The sequence below is a fragment of the Mauremys reevesii genome, linkage group 6 (assembly GCF_016161935.1).
Source record: "Mauremys reevesii isolate NIE-2019 linkage group 6, ASM1616193v1, whole genome shotgun sequence".
Lineage (NCBI taxonomy): Eukaryota > Metazoa > Chordata > Testudines > Geoemydidae > Mauremys > Mauremys reevesii.
The window spans coordinates 98935063-98952712 of record NC_052628.1 but is presented as its reverse complement, the minus strand read 5'-3'; the positions used below and the strand labels follow the sequence as shown (position 1 = coordinate 98952712).

Genomic DNA, 17650 nt, shown 5'->3' with positions numbered 1-17650 from the left:
TCTCCGTCTCCAGATTCTGGTAGAAGCTACTAGGGGTGGGGGAATCAGATGAGGCTAGATACCTAGCTTTGAAATAATGATTACTGAGGTAAAATAGGAGCACAAAAGAAGCAATTGAAAGGTTGCCTAGGTAACTCTTTCTGAGTGGCCTGGGTATATTTCAAGCAGCAGACTCAGCAGGAATAAACCTCCATAAACACTAGTTTCAAAAACAGCACTGAATGACTAAGTATTTTCTGAATTATCATATTTAGATTAGCATCGATTAGTAATCTTCTTTAATCATGGCAACTCTGAACATATATTGATATGTATATGGACACACACACATTTGTAGAACATGTAGATGTTAAATACACAATTCGTGCACGCAGTACTGTCCATTCTGATCATATGCCTTTTGATTCTGATTTTTGTTCTGTGTAAACCAGGACTAATTCCACTGGTTTGTAGTAGAATTACTCATGATTTACCCAAGTACTGATGAGTTCAGAATCAGACCCACTGTTGTCTTACATGGGCATAGAAAATATCGCAAACTATGAAACCTCAGAAGCTCACCACATAATTCTCCAGAGGGATGGAAAGGAGACTAATTATAGTGACAAATTTGGAGCTGGTGACATGAAAAGTGAGTTATCTGAACTAAATCAAAGTCTCTTCAATTCAAAAACAAAACCTTTTATTGTTTGCACACACTGGGAAAACAGCATCATTTTATTCTCTGGTTTCTCTTCACCGGGATTTAGGCACAAGTCTGCAGTTTATGTGGCAAACAATTTAAAACTCACAGTTATAAAAAAAATACAAAGAACCACAAAGCACCCACATGGCACTGCGAATGGCTATGGAATTATTAACAGGTGGCAGCTTCTGTAATTCTGCATGTGACTCTGGGTTCTAAGCAGAGATTTTGCAGACACTGTAGTAAAGAAAAAGGGAAGCATACACTACAATTGGTTGCAGGTCTCCTATTCTGGTGAAAATACTTAGCAGAAAGATATTGTACACATCACAAGTAATTATAACCTTACTAGGTCTGAATACTGTCCTTAGTCATATGCATACGAGTTCCAGTGGCAACAATGGAAGTTGCGTATACATTATAATGGGCACAATTTGGTCTTTAAGGTCTAATCCTTCCAGGGCTGCCCAGAGGATTCCGGGGGCCCGGGGTCTTTGGCGGCGGGGGGCCCTTCCATTCCGGACCCGCTGCCGAAGTGCCCCGAAGACCCGCGGCGGGGGCCCCCCGCCGCCGAATTACCGCCGAAGCGGGACCCACCGCCAAAGCGCAGCCCGGTCTTCAGCAGTAATTGGCGGCGGGGCCCCACCGCGAGGTCTTGAGGCACTTCGGCGGCAGGTCCGGAACGGAAGGGCCCCCCGCCGCCGAATTACCGCCGAAGACCGAGCTGAACTTCGGCGGCGGGTCCCGCTCCGTCTTCGGCAGTAATTTGCCAGCGGGGGTCCTTCCGCCCCGGAGCAGAAGGACCCCCCGCCGGCGAAGACCGGGAGCGGCAGAAGCTCCTGCGCCCGGCCCCGCAAGAGTTTTCCGGGCCCCCCGGAGCGAGTGAGGGACCCTGCTCCAGGGGCCCTGAAAAACTCTGGTGGGGGCCCCTGTGGGGCTCGGGGCCTGGGGCAAATTGCCCCTCTTGCCCCCCCCTCTGGGCGGCCCTGAATCCTTCATTTCTAATTTGAAAGAGTAAAGGATGCAGAATCAGGGCTTGATTTGCAGAGTTAATGAGCTCCAACAACTCACATTGAAATCAACAGCAGCTGAAGATGTTCAGAATCTTTGAAAAATCTGACTAATGGGGAAAAGCAATACTGAGTTATCCACAAGAGGTTGGAGTGGAGAAAAGAAAAAAAAATCACCACGACTCTGAGACAGTATAAGTGTTACACTCGGAGTCAACTCATCCCTGAACAAACTAGAGAAATACAACCTAGACGGAGCTACTATAAGTTGGGTGCATAACCGATTGGAAAACCATTCCCGAAGAGTAGTTATCAGTGATTCACAGTCATGCTGGAAGGGCATATCAAGTGGGGTCCTGCAGGTATCAGTTCTGAGTCCAGTTCGGTTCAATATCTTCATCAATGATTCAGATAATGGCATAGAGAATACACTTACAAAGTTTGTGGTTGATACCATGCTGGGAGAGGTTGCAAGTGCTTTGGAGGATAGGATTAAAATTCAAAATGATCTAGAGAAACTGGAGAAATGGTCTGAAATAAATAGGATGAAATTCAATAAGGACAAATGCAAAGTACTCCACTTAGGAAGAAACAATCAATTGTACACATACAAAATGAAAAATGACTGCTTAGGAAGGAGAACTGTGGAAAGGGACCTTGGAGTCAGAGTGGCTCACAAGCTAAATATGAGTCAACAGTGTAACACTGTTTCAAAAAAAGCAAACATCATTCTACACTGAATTAGCAAGAGTGTTGTAAGCAAGACACAAGAAATATTTCTTCTGCTCTACTCTGGGCTGATTAGGCCTCAACTGAAGTATTGTGTCCAGTTGTAGGCGCCACATTTCAGGAAAGATGTGGACAAATTGGAGAAAGTCCAGAGAAGAGCAAAAAAAATGATTAAAGGTCTAGAAAACATGACCTATGAGGGACGATTGAAAAAATTGGTTTTGTTTAGTCTGGAGAAAAGATGACTGGGGGCATGATAACAGTTTTCAAGCACATAAAAAGTTGTTACAATGACAAGCGAGAAATTTTTTTATCTTTAGTCTCTGAGGATAAGACAAGAAGCAATGGGCTTAAATTGCAGCATGGGCAGTTTTGGCTGGACATTAGGAAAAAATTCCTAACTGTCAGGGTGGCTAAGCACGGGAATAAATTGCCTAGGGAGGTTGTGTAATCTCTGTGATTTAAGAGCAACGTAGACAAACACCTGTCAGAAATGATCTAGATAATACTTAGTTCTGCCTTGAGTGCAGGGGCTTAGCTAGATGACCTCCTGAGGTCTTTTTCAGTCCCACGATTCTATTATTCAATGATTCTATGAGTGAAATAACTCAAGCTAGACCAGTCAGAATGATTGCAATATTTCTGAATTAAACCCATCTGCGGGATAAATTTTTTTGGGAGTACTTTTAAGTGTAAATGGATTTCCGTGTCCTTACTAAAATTCCTGGTTTTTAATAATTAATGATGAAACTTCATTTTGATGATCTTTGGCTGCCTGTATGATCAGAAATCAATGTGCCAGTCTAACAATACTAGGTATATTTCCCTCATGAAATGACAAGAAAGAAACAAAGCAAGAGGGCAAAAAGATTCATTCTTTGGTGAGATTCGGTTGAGAAAAATGTAAGCAGATACCAATCTAGCACAAAGGGCACTGCCAATGAAGAATGCTAAAAACATACATTTGTGAGTGTTGTGAAGTACTTAGATATCTTCATTACCTGGATTCCTAAACTGAGCCTAATAACAACTGCAGTTGCACAGAGGTCAGGTTAAAGTTAGGTTGAAAATCAGGCCATACGTGTGTAAATGTCCATCTGCCCATGCAAATATACATTTGTGTAAGCAGATAGATGTGCCCACAAATTTTGCAGGTGCATTTCAAAGGCCTCATTTGAAAATGTGGATCAGAATATGCCAAGGAAAATATAACTATATATGTTATTCATGTTATGAATATAACTAATTCTTTAGTATTCTAGATAACCATCAGAATATATGAATTCTGTTCCTTTCAAACTGACTGCCTCAGTGAACTGTCAGTGAAGAGAATAACTTACCATTATAGTCTTTATAGTCTTCCCCATTAAACTTATTTAATACCTGTCACAGTACAAGTGTTTTTTTTTTATTAAGATATGTGTGAAATCTCTACAGTTGTTCATAATACAATAACTGTACCAAAGATATTACACGAAAAGGTAATTTGTGTGGTTTACTTGCTACACAAATCTTAATTGTCTCACTATTCCCTCGTGCTATGCTCCCTGCCTCTCTCTGTCTGAGTGTTATATTGTTTTCTCTCATCTTATACTTAGACAGTAAGTTTTTTGGAGCAGGAACCATCTTTTTTTTATGTGTGTATGAACAGTGCCTAATACAATGACTGAGCCTCCAGGTCAGTAGACCCCAAACTGTGGGGCATGGAGGAACATTCGGGGGACATGGCAGGGCCCTGCCCTGCCCCACTGAGAGAGTGCTGGCCAGCCCCACTCTGCCCCCATCTCTGCTCCAGCCCCACTCCCACCCCAGCTTGGGTCCCTAACCACAGGCCCTGGCTCGCGACCACAGCTCTGGCCCCACTCCCAGCTATGGCTCCCGATCACAGTTCCCGGAGAGGGCCCAGACAGGTTCCACTATGAGTAAGGAGGGGGTGCGATGGAAAAAAATTGGGGACCACTGCTGTAAGTGCTACCGCAATACATATAAATAAATAAATCAATAAAAATGTACTAAGAACTACACTAGACAGATATCCCGTTTACGTGTTACATTGTGGGTCAGTAGGGTATTTTTGCAACAACAAAAAAATCAAGTTTTTATTTTACAGAAATGAAGGTTGAGAAAATAATTCTGTAATGTGTCTAGTTTACTCATAATCAGGCCATTTCTGAGAAAACTTTAGAGTGAAAAGTAACGACTGTATGACTCAGAGCATTTCAACAATGCCAACAGATGGTGACATTTCATCAGTAACTCTTTTGTTTATAACCAACAGATTATACCGATTCCCATCTGCCAAAATCATAGTGTATTCACTGCTTCTAGAAAACAGCAGAGAAGAATTGTCTGTTTAGATGCTTATGCTCAAAATATATTACTCAGGAAAAACAGTTCATCTAGGACTGCAGCTGAAAACTGCATTTTGTTCTGGATGTAAAAAAGTCTGAAAAACAACCCACCTGAAAATTTATCAATGTTACCAAGTGTGTAAATACTTATTAACTGCTTACAATAAATTGATTACATCTTATAACAGGGATCTCATATGAGTTAAAAATATTAAGTTTTGAGGCTCATTAGATTGCCCCAAATTAGACAAGGACTATATATTTTTCTGTTTGTGCTTTTCTCCTATATAATGATTCCTGACACAGATAATCAGCACAGAATTAGCATCAGGTTTCCATTGAAAATGGTAAAAAGGCAGACAGGGACCATTTACGATTCACTTTGATCATGTTGAAGGATAGATATCATACCATGTGTAAGAGTGTTCCTATCCATTTTCTGCTTCTTAGTGTTACAAAAGACAGTCGTGGCTATTTGTTTCTAGACAGTAGACACCACCCACCAACATGACCTTTCTTAATGAGGGAATTAAGATAAAAATAGGATGACATCTCAAAATGTTGCCTGCCTCAAATTGATATCTTATTGTTCAATGTTAAGATCTGCTTTTGTTCTACAAAAAAGCAAATCTCAGGCTATTTTATGTCCTCACCGAGACAGAGAGGAAGGACAGTTAAGTGGGTTAAGATGCTAGTCTGGGTCTCAATTCTGCTCCACCATAGACTTTCTGGATGACCTTGGGCAGGTTATTTAGCCTCTGTCTCCCAATTCCCCATCTGTAAAACGGGAGGATAATAATACTTCTCCCTACTTAACAGAGGTGTTGTAAGGCTAAATAAATTAAAGTTTGTGAGGTGCTGAGTTCCTACAGTAACAGTGGCCATATAAATACCTAAGAAGAAAGAAGAGGAACCTCTCCTTGTGGAATCATGTGGCAAAAATTCAAGTTATGCTACCCTGCATCTATTTCTTCTTAGGATACATTCCATTTACATAGGTAACTGACATTAATGATAAGGGTGTATGAAAATCCTCCATGTACTGTGAAACCACCAGGATACATTCCATTTACATAGGTAACTGACATTAATGATAAGGGTGTATGAAAATCCTCCATGTACTGTGAAACCACCAGGAGGAGGCTAGATTTCTTTGGTTGGATTTTATGCTGATAAGGACTATGTGGATGTTTTTTGTCCCATATGCCATTACTTCAATCTGTATACCTTCCGTGTCTACTGCTGGAATCCTGGGAAACTAGAAAATCCTGAACTTGTACCCATTTATTTCCCTCAAAGTTACGCTGCAGCGTTCAATGGTGGGTACGGAAAGAGACATGTAGAGTGCTGTATTACAAACTATGCTCAGCAGGCCTGCAAATGGAAATAACAATCCTAGTGATCTGGAGATGCAACTGAAGAGTAAGCCTCTTTCCCACTGTCCTATTTTTCAAAAAAAAAAAAGAGAAAAAGGTGTACAGTAGAAAAAATGTAGAACAGACCAATAAATAGCCATGGGAATACAATGATCAATCCCATTTTATGGCAGTGCAATGACCTCAAAGTTACGTAAAAGTTAAGTTGACAAGAGAGATCTGCACAATTATTTCAGGATCAATGAAAAGGCAAAGGAGAAGATTTTCAGGCAGCAGAAAATGCTTACTGATCAAAAGAATATCAGGCACTTTGGGATATATTATTACCTTTCAACAAAGACTTTTGTCCTCTCTTCCCCTTTCTTTCCCAAACTGAAGCATTTAACATATTTTGGGAAACACATCCAGTGACTGAGAACACGCCTATATTTAGATTCAAATCATGCTAATTTGATGAAAAGGGCCACACATTCCTTGGAAGGGAATAAATATCTCAGACAAGAGCTTTGTCCTGAAATGCACTAACCATGTGCTGCTCTTTGGTGAAGAAAGCTAAATCCACTTTACCACAGTTGCTCAAGTAAGCTGTTTAGTAATCACACTGAAAACAATGAAGGTTTAGTGATGTGTTCTCATTGCATCCAAGGTGCCTTTTCTTTTCATGAAAAGTTATCTTTGAGATGGTTGGCATATATAAGTTTTCCAATTAGGTTTCCATGGAAACTGGTGAAAGGGTGTGTGTGTGTGTGTGTGTGTGTGTGTGTGTGTGTGTGTGGGAGGCAGGAGGAGAAGGTGTTAACTTGAAATTGGATGTTATTTTTAGGAAAGCCACAGGTTAGAATGATTACAGCTGAAGCGGCTTAATCAAGTACTTGTTAAGGGGGATGGCAAGGGAGAACTTTCAGAAGGATCATTTCTCTATATGGCAATCTATAAAATATTTAATGAGATACCATCACTGTCCTTCTAGTCCTCTTTTCATTTTGTCAGACATGCTCAGTACTAAGCTATAAATATACCGTGTTATATAACAGAACTTTCTCCTTCATGGAAACCTGTTAAAGGTCAAAAGGAAAACTACAATAACTAGGACTAAATCCAAAGTAAGATGGAATACACTGCAAGAGGGAAGAAAGCCTAGGTTGGCCAGGACAAAAAACGGAACATTTTACAGATTGGATTGGAATGTTTTTTATCCCAGTGTATGTTTTTCCTCTCAAGAGGGCTGAACCAACACTCACTAAAGTCAATAGGAGTCACTCCTTTTGACTTCAGTGGGACTTGGATTGGACCAAACATTAATATAACCGGCTTGGATTGGTGGACAGGGCTACAAGGGAAGACCTCTCAAGACTTCTGCAAGCAGTCCATGGAGTCTGGCAGAGGTCCAGCAGAACTTAGATCCTCTGCTGGAGAAAACTGGGGTCAGGAGGTGAGAATTTGAAGATGGGCCTGGGAAGAAAGGAAGGAGCAAGATACTGAGGATGGGGAAGAGAGAAAGATGAATGAGGAAGACAAGAGAGAGAAAGAAGGTCGGAAGTAGGATGAAATTCATCCAGTCTTCTACAAGTGGTTTATAGGCCTTGTGCTGCACTCTGCATAGGAGTGAATTTCAGCCAGAGAGTACAACACTGAAAAAACAAAAGAGGGAAGTGAGGAGAAATTAGACTCAGGAAAAAATGTACGAAAACAAAACAAAACAACAAAAAAACTAGGGAGAAGGAAAAAGGAAAGGGAAAGAAGGAAGAACAAACAAAGAGGTGTCAGACAGAGTTACTTTTTTAAAATATAAAGTATAATTTCAAAATGTTATAAAATAAAAAAAGCAAAAAAATAAAATTTCCCTACTCCTCTAGCTTTAGCCTCAGATCACCCTAAGAAGCTCCCCTTCTCTTCTTTGCTGGGAGGCCTTTGCTCATTGTTTTAGTTTAAAAAAAAGTATTTGTAAACAAGAAGAAAGAGCTTATCTATACACACGTTTAGGGATGGTATATGGAAAACAATAATTCCAGTATTCAGATAGTGGCTGCATTTCACCTCAGACAAATGTGCATCAGATACAGAACTTCATAATACTATGTTTCTGATCTAAAGATTTAGATTGAGCTATCACAATTTGGACTAACGAAGGATAAAATGGCCAGAAATGTGACCCTGTGTATTCTTGACATGGGAACTGAATAACAGAAATATGATATGCAGGGGTGGCTCCAGGCACCAGCACGCCAAGCGTGTGCTTGGGGCGGCAAGCCACTGGGGGTGCTCTGCCGGTTGCCGCGAGGGCAGCAGGCAGGTTGCCTTTGGCAGCTTGCCTGCGGAGGGTCCGCTGGTCCCGTGGCTTTGGCAGACCTCCTGCAGGCTGCCGCCGAATCTGCAGGACCGGGGACCTCCCGCAGACAAGCCGCTGAAGGCAGCCTGCCTGCCGTGCTTGGGACGGCAAAATACAGAGCCGCCCCTGATGATATGGTAGGCACAAGACAGAAGACAATTAGTTTCAGATCAGTTGCAGATCTTGCCGGTTCAGAATGCAAACAGGCTATGATAGCTTTCCATGATCCAGCTTCTGGCAGTAAAATTACATCCTGAGCACTCTTGCTCCCCAGCCGTCAGTTTTCAGAACTGCGGCTTTGCCCTGAAGGCAAATGTGGGGCTTGATCCTTCAAGGTGGAGAATGCCTCTGACACCCTCAGTTGCTGTACCAGATAACTGGCAGATAGCTAATGTAACACTCATTTTTTAAAATGGTGCCAGAAGCAGTCCTGGTAATTACAGGCTGGTAAGCATAAAGTACCAGGCAAATTGGTTGAAACTATAGTAAAGAAAAGACTTATCAGACACACAGATTACCTTGATTTGTTGGGGAAGAGTCAACACGACTTGTGTAAAGGGAAATCATGCCTCAGCAATCTATTAGAATTCTTTGAGAGGGTGAGCAAACATGTGGAAAAGGGGGATCCAGTGGATATAGTGTACTAGGACTTTGAAAAGGTACTTCACCAATGGCTCTTAAGCAAAATAAGCTGTCATGGGATAAGAAGGCAGGTCATCTCATGGATCAGTAACTGGTTAAATGACAAGAAACAAAAGGTAGGAATAAATGGTCAGTTTTCAGAATGGAGAGAGGTAAATGGTGGATCTGTATTGGGACCGGTGCTGTTCAGCATATTCATGAATGACCTGGAAAAAGGGGTAAACTGTGAGATGTCAAAATTTGAAGATGATACAAAATTGCCCAAGATAGTTAAGTCCAAATCAGACTGCAAAGAGTTATGACGGGATCTCACAAAACTGGGTGTTTGGGCAACAAAATAGCAGATGAAATTCAATGCTGATAAATGCAAAGAAATGCATATTTGAAAACATAATCCCAACTACATATGCAAAATGATGGGGTCTATATGAGCTGTTACCATTCAAGAACGAGATCTTGGAGTCATTGTAGATAGTTCTCTGAAAGCATCTCCGCTCAGTGTGCAGCAGCAGTCAAAAAAGCTAACAATGTAAGGAACCGTTAGGAAAGGGATAGATAATAAGACAAAAAATCATAATGCCACTATATAAATCCATGGAACGCCTACACCTGGAATACTGCATACAGTTCCAGTTGCCCACATCTAAGATGTATTAGAATTGGAAACGGGCACAGAGAAGAGCAAAAAAAATAATTAGGGGGATGGAAAAGCTTCCATATGAGGAGAGATTAAAAAGACTGAGACTGTTCATCTTAAAAAGGAGATGACTAAGGGGGGTGGGGATATTGGAGGTCTATAAAACCACAAATGGTGTGGATAAAGTGACTAAGTAAGTGATATTTACCCTTTCACATAGCACAAGAACCAGGGGTCACCCAGTGAAATTAATAGGCAGCAGGTTTAAAACAAACATAAGGAAGTACTTCACACAAAGCACAGTCAACTTGTGGAACTCATTGCCATAGGCCAGAGTTGTAATGTTAAGGCCAGAATTATAACTGGATTTAAAAAGGAATTTGATAATTCCTGGAAACTAGGTCCATCAATGGCTATTAGCCAATGTGGTCAGAGACACAATTGCACACTCTTGTCCTTAAACCTCTGATTGCCAGATGCTGGGTCTAGATGATAGCGGATGGATCATTCCATAATTGCTCTGTTCTGTTCATTCCCTCTGAAGCACCTGGTACTGAACACTGTTGGAAGACAGAATGCTGGCCATTGGTTTGACCCAGTATGGCCATTTTTACATTCTTATCAAGATTATTTGTGGGGGCAATTGCTCCTTTTACCTAAAATTGCACCTTAATTTTCACCCTGCCCCCCACTCTTTTTATTTCCCATAGCCTTTTTTTCCTGCCTCTCCTCTTCATCATCTCCTACTCGTCACTGAGTTTTCCTTCCACTCTACTCATTGCCTGTCTCTCCTGCTTCTGTCTGGTCTATGCTACTTTCCCAGCATTGTCTGGGCACTTCTTCCTACTCTTTAGCTTTAGGGTAGTACCACAGTCAGGTACTAAGACAAATATTCTAACAGTGTTCAAGCCAAAGAAAAGCAGGAGTACCTTTGACAAGGGTCAATGTGCAAAAAAGAGAATTAGTGTTTATCTGATTCTTACAGAAGTATTTTAATGTTATGACAATCACAGAGAAACAGAACATTTTTTTTAAATTCCAGCCTATATGGAATTTATATTTATACAAATATATTTTTATGGATAGTTAAGCAGTGACTGTTCTGAAGGGTTTGTAGGGAGATATTGTTCCCACATATCCAATCTTGAGTTTATGAAAGGTTGGCACATGTCAGTATAAGATATGGCCTCCTCCTACCTCCCTTTCCCAGGGACCAATGCCTGCCTTAAAACACAAAGGAGACAATCTTTATTGTCATATACTTTCACTGTTTCTTTGTTTTAACCCCTAGGAATGTACCTGTTGGACAATCAAAGGAGTTGCTTCATTCCTATGGACCCCAAATCAGAATTCAACATATATATTTTATACTAACAACATTTTATCAAAGTATTAATTAAAAGTTAACTTGAGACCATGGTGGAGACATTATGTAACCTGTTAACCATTGGCTAATGTGCTATCTTGTCTTGCTGCAAAACCTATCTCGGGGTGTGGAACAGTCTACCCCGTCACTTTCCCCCGCCCATGGAAAATCTATATATTCTATTGTAATCAATTGATTGACAGTGTCTCTGAGCTTAATAAGCCAGGTGACACTCCACCAGCGCTGTGTGTAATAAACTCCTATGCTTGACCGCTACATGGTGTGAATTTATGTTCCTTCAGTTTCAAGTGGCAATAATTGAAAAAGAAGAAAAGTAGAGAGACTGTGGAAATGTTGCCAGGAAAGACTGCCTCAAAATGTAACTGGTAGTATTTATAGATTAATAAATTTCAAGGCCAGAAGGGACCATTGTAATCATCTGGTCTGACCTTATAGGAAGCATATATCTTTTAGAAAAACATCCAATTTTGGTTTAAAAATTGTCAGTGATGGAGAATCCAGCACAATTCTTGGTAAATTGTTCCAATGGTTAATTACTCTTACTGTTAAAATTTTACACCTTATTTCCATTCTGAATTCATCTATCTAGCTTCAACTTCCAGCTGTAGTCCAGCTGAGTGGTGACAAAGACATGAATAACTGAGGCCAGGTCACTGTCTAGTTGCTCTATGCCTGTACAAGTGAACCCCTAAAACTTTTCTTCCAGACTGATGGAGCTGAAGGTGCAAAATTAGTCATGCATTCTTTAGGTTGTAAGCTTCTCTACTCTTGACTGGGATAAATAATGCATCTCACCTCTACTGCAGTGCAGTACATTTTGAGCATATACTAATGCCTGCAAGATCTGACAGAAAAATTTCAAGCATTGCCTCACTAAAAGTTTTAAGTGGTTAGAAAAATAAAACAAAACAAAAACAAAAAACAAACCAAGCTTTGCTCAATATTGTAACCTTGCAATAATTTTATCTGCTTGTCCTGCAGTTATTTGAAATGAAACCATCAAATTTTCTGTCTTGGATGATGAGGCTGCTTGACCCATTTTTGAACTGGCATAGAATCCACTTCATTATAATGCAAAATGACAACAACTGAACCTTTCTATGAGATACAATTGCTTTTCCTTCACTGTTTTTCCTGAATAATTTCTCAGGAGTTAGCTATAGGCAGGATAGATTTCCTTACTAAGTTATTGTAAACTGGATCCTTTAGAATATTCATGTGTGCCACAAAATTATTATTCATCCACACCACAATAGGTTATTCAGTGCTATTGTAGGATATTAAAACCTAACAATGATCCTACTGAAATGGAATTAATAATATCACTCGCTGGATTTTTTTATTTTCTTACACACATTTTTGCTTAATGTTAAAACCAGCCTCAACATTTATTTTGGTTCAGCAATGAATTCAGACTCTCAGAACGTCTCCCAAATGGACACTGAATAGGGCTGATCTACACTGGGAACTTACATTGCCATAGCTACGTAGCTCAGGAATGTAAAAAATTCACACAACTGCGTGACGTAGTTAAGCGGACCTAACCTCTGGTGTAGACAGTGCTAGGTGAATGGAAAAATTCTTCTGTTGACCAGGCTACCACCTCTTGGGGAGGTGGCTTACCTACACCAGTGGGAGAACCCCTCCTCTCAGCACAGATAATGTCTACACTGAAGCACTCCAGCAGTGCAGCTGGAGCAGTGCAGTTGTGCCGCTGTAGTGTTTCAAGTGTAGACAATAGTGATCTTAGCTACCTTATGAAAGCTGAATATTCTCCATGAATTAAAGTGTAATTTGTTGAGGACCCTTTTAAAAGGAGTGATACCCAACTACTTCGCTTACGAGGCATGTTTTGCTTGGCTGATGATGATTCTGTAGTATAGGGGGACCATCCATCTGGATGGCACAGTTAAAAGAAACTGTAATTTACTGTGCAAATTGCCAGCATCCTCTTCTTTTGACCCAACATTCAACTTCCACTTTTCACAGTCTAATTAACCAGGATAATAAGGCAACATATTTTTCTTGGTCTCTTTAGGTGGTCTTGTGAGCGCATTATTCCATTCCTATCTCCAGAGGTCAGATAACTCCATTAACAGAGAGGATTAAAGGCATTTGGCCATATCTTGCGCTTTATAAAACACCTATGGGGTACAGCTCTCTTGTGATCTCTCCACCACTTTGCTGTGTGAAATAAACAGAAACCTCTCCAGTTAGCAGAAATCACATCCAGTATTTTACTGTGCATCTTATGTTATTTTCAGGCTTGTAGACAAATATATGAACTCAGATGACTTCCCCCTTGTAAATGCACTTTGACTATATTTTCTGTCCCTTGTAAGACATAACTATGCAGAGTGTTGCACTCAATAATATAATTTTGGTTTTCATAAACTTGCTTTTTGGCATTTCATTCTTTCTTTTGTTAAAAGTGTCTCACCTAGGGCCTCCTCTAGCTCCCATTGAAAAAAACTGCATTTGACTTCAGTGAGAGCTGGATCAAGTCCCTAATGAACAACAACAATTTTTGGTCTAGAAATATTAACCAGAGATCAGAGTAGAAATAAAACAATGGTGTTACTGTTCCAAAAGCCACCCTCCATAATACCCTCCACCCATCTGAGCTGTCAAAATGAGATGCCATTCACAATAGATTGGGCAGGTGTTTAAATATGACTGTGCAGCTCTCTGAGTTTGGTTCCCACTCAGAGGTGGGTCTTGTATATACCTATAGGCTCTCCTAGGTTCCTTGACTGGGGAAAAATAATCATCTTTACATATATCACACATCACCCATTTGTGGCATGAAATTGAGACACCATTCATAGTAAAATGTGTAAATCTGTGATTCGTCCTCTCTTTTTTTACGAGGGATGAAATAGTTAACAATGGTGACATTTGAATGGTCAGCAGTGGGCATCAGAGTTAACACCTCACCAAGATGAATGGGGCAGTTTACACCTTTCAGAGCTATTGTTCCAGGCTCTCTGCTCATCTCTGCAACTCAGTTACACTTAATTCCCGTATTTCTGGTTTTCTTCACCACCACAACTAGAGACTGTTTTATTTTCAAATTAAAAGATGAGATTCTGGGGAACATGATAATAGCTTCATAAAGGTTCTGGAATAGTGCATAGGCATGTATCAGCTGTTTCCAAGCCCTGAGATAAACCTTAAGGAAGGATGCCATTCTCTGCCATAAGAGGTCCGACTATGGCCTCAGTCCTGTAAAGTTTTATCCACATACTTAATTTTCACTGACTTTAATGGGACTACAAAAATGTGTGAAGTTAAACATTTGCAGGATTGAGGCATTGTATGTATACTTCTCAAAAATAAACTCTTGGGCTGTGCTAAAGTAGTTAAAACATTTATTAAGGCTATTTTCTACCCTGACATTTTGCTTTTCATCAAAATCACTATTTTCATACTGTAATTGTGAACTGTATCTTATCTCTTATAACTGCAGAGATAATTTTTGCTTGAAAATAGGCCACTCTCTCTCAAAATGGACCGTGTTCAAATTTTAATTAATATTTTTTGTAAAAATAAGACTTTTCATATTTGTAAGAGAATGGAAAATGCTTTCAAATTTCAAGGAATTTAAGTTTCAGTGTGACTACTTTATAGAAATGTGCAAAACAGGTGCCAGAATGAGGCTGAGGTGTCTAGGGTGGGAAGCAGTAGCAGAGTAGTGCTGAAGAGTAGAGCTCTAAGGTAACAACCGGGATAGCATTTTCCTGCAGTTTCCCAATGTGGAGCAACTTTTGCTAGAACTTACCTAAGGAAAATGCTAAGAATTTGTCTGCATAGTTTAAACTTAAAGTAAACCATGGTATGAACTTCAGTGCCATGAATTGCTTTTTACGACGTTTTCTCTCTCCATAGTGCCTTGAGCTGTAGCTTCAGGTCTAAGAGCATGAAACAGCAAGATTCTACTTGGTAAAAGCCAACTCACTAGCTTTCCAAAATAATAAAAACAGGCAGGAATATGTTTATCAGGGTAAAGAGAAAGAGAGAGAGAAAAAAATAAAAGACAGTAACCTCTTCAATTCCATGGGCAATGTTTCCATTTTGCACTGGTCCTGAACCATCATTTGGTGGTGTTACTTCAACTTCCACTTTTGTAGTATTCGGGAGTTCAATTTTTTCTGTAACATCATCCATAAATGAAAAAAAACCGAACAAAGAAATAGATAAAACACTGCACTCATATTTCAGTCTATTTAAATTATCAAGCGTTACAAGTGAACCGTTTATTTTTGTGTAATGCAATTCCTTTCCCTATGATCATTCAAGGAATCTTCTAAACAATGGGCATGTCAAAATTTCAGCTGTTATTATTAGATAAAGATGGTAATGGCCAGAAATCCTTGAACAATCAGAAATCATGAGGAAGTGCTTCTAACAACAGCTGACACAATAAGACATATTTTATCTGATGTTGCTGTACAAAGAAGTAAATATAGCTGTGTGGTTGCATTACTGCTGTACTCAGATTCGTCCTGAATTAAAATCTGAGATCACAGCAGCAGTGCAAAGTGCAGTATATCTGAGATTATTTAACTGCTTGTGGGCTATTTTCCTCAGCATTATGCAATATTAATAGAGTATTCCATCCAATTGCTTGACTCAGTGTCAAAGTGCATCTAGATACAGAGTAAGGTCATGGCAAGTGTCAAACTGATTCAGTTTTTACCAGATACATTTGATAGTTTTTTCATTTTTTTCCACTGCAATGAACATTAAGTGGTAAAGCAGTGGCTAAAAGAAACACGAAGGTGACTTAAGTTGTTGTTGTTTTAACAATGTATAAGTTTTGAGCTGAATATTCTTTTTGAAAAAAACACAGCGTAAATGGGGTTGTGTAGGGGGTATATACGGGGCTGGGAAGCATGGTTTTTATCCAATTCATAGTCAGGATATAGAGAAGCTGTGCAGCAACTCTGTGGCTGCTATTGCAGACTGCAGGTAACAGTACCCACTATACAACTAGTCCACAAACCTTTTTGGCTAGTGGATCAGCAGTGTGTACAAACCTATCAACCACAAGCCTGTTCCTCCTATGGCTCACCCCCCAGTCCTTTCCCCATAAGAAAGTTACCTTGCAGCAGTACTCTGCAGCAGGCTACTATGAACCCCTCATTGCAGTCTCCCCCTTGCACAACAGAACCATTGCTATCAAGGTTTGTGTGTCAATGCAAGATAGGCAGGATTTGCCTCTGACAGACCACATCGCTTGCAGCAACAATCATAATACCTATCTGAAGGCAACATTTTGCTCTTAGATCCACACGATAGATCTCAAATCCTATATTCTCTTCTCTTCTCCTGGCAAGTGTGGAGATACAAGACCCACATAAAATGCACATTTATTTCAGGTGTATGGAAAATGTATGTAAGTGTCCAAACTGCACAGCTGGTGGATCTCAGTGAGTATTCTCCACATGCAGAACCCAATACCAGAGTCAAATGGCCTGGTAATGTTCTAAATAAATAAAGTATCACTGTCAAAATTTGGCCCTTATACATGCCAAACATCAGTGAAGTCAATGGGGTTCCAGGGACATAACTGAGGATAGAATTTGTCTCCGTATTTTTATCAATCTTACTTTAGAACATTTCCAAAATTAGTGCTACATTCTTCTCTCCAACCTTGCACAACAGCTCTCTGGATGTTTTATTCTGTTTTCTCTCCATGCACAATTCTTCAGAATAGAATACATGGATGAGAGAGGAAAATTTAGCCCTATTTGGCTCAAATGGCTGACTCTAATGGCCTACCAGAAATGAATGGGTCAAAATCCAGAGTAAATCTTGTAATGTCACTGGAGTTATTCTGCATTTACACGTGTACAGCTTGAATCTGACCCACTGTATGAAATGGTCCATTGGGCAAACTATGAGCCAGATTTTTTACTCAATTATACCAGTCCAACCCATTTGGAGTTGCAGGTGCTAAGCATCTCTGAAAATCAGGTTCCCATTTGAGAGTACAGATACGGATTTAGAGGGGTAACTTCAGGCACTCAAGTCTGAAAAAATGTAGGTTTATTTATTTTCTTGAGTAAGTAAAGTAACACATAGCAAATATACCCCAAACAATAAGAAATAATTCTGTACTCTTATACTTACCAGCATGATTAGCAGCCCCGTTCCGTCTTTCACTGTCTTCCACCTGGCACTTCTTTTTGGCAATCTTATGAAGAATTGAGGCCTTCTCTTTGAACTTTCCTAAAAGAAAACATTGTCATTGTTCAAGTGCAGCCATTCTGTGATGCTACATTTCTCTGTAATAACGTCCAGCTTTTGCTCTATAAATCAAAACCAAGAATTAATTTCTATCCATCCCAAATAGATAGTTAGTGGTACATTCTTAAACTCATTCTTAAACATTGTTTGACATTCATGCATATGCATATTTTTGTTTCTTACAGAGTTAAGAATTTAAAAATTTTTTTGCTCATGCCCTAAAACTCAAAGAGAATGAAAACATATATTATT

General features: G+C 39.9%; 1 protein-coding gene across 7 annotated transcripts in view; it reads right to left on the bottom strand.

The window, feature by feature from the left end:
• SLC24A2 (solute carrier family 24 member 2) overlaps positions 1-17650 on the bottom strand; it is a 188764-nt gene that overhangs the window by 33666 nt on the left and 137448 nt on the right. For all 7 annotated transcript variants that reach the window (XM_039545493.1, XM_039545487.1, XM_039545491.1 and 4 more), the window contains 2 exons: positions 17282-17380; positions 15191-15297 (listed from right to left, as the gene is read on the bottom strand). In XM_039545493.1, the coding sequence (XP_039401427.1) occupies positions 15191-15297; positions 17282-17380 (206 nt within the window). The remainder of the gene's footprint in view (positions 1-15190; positions 15298-17281; positions 17381-17650) is intronic.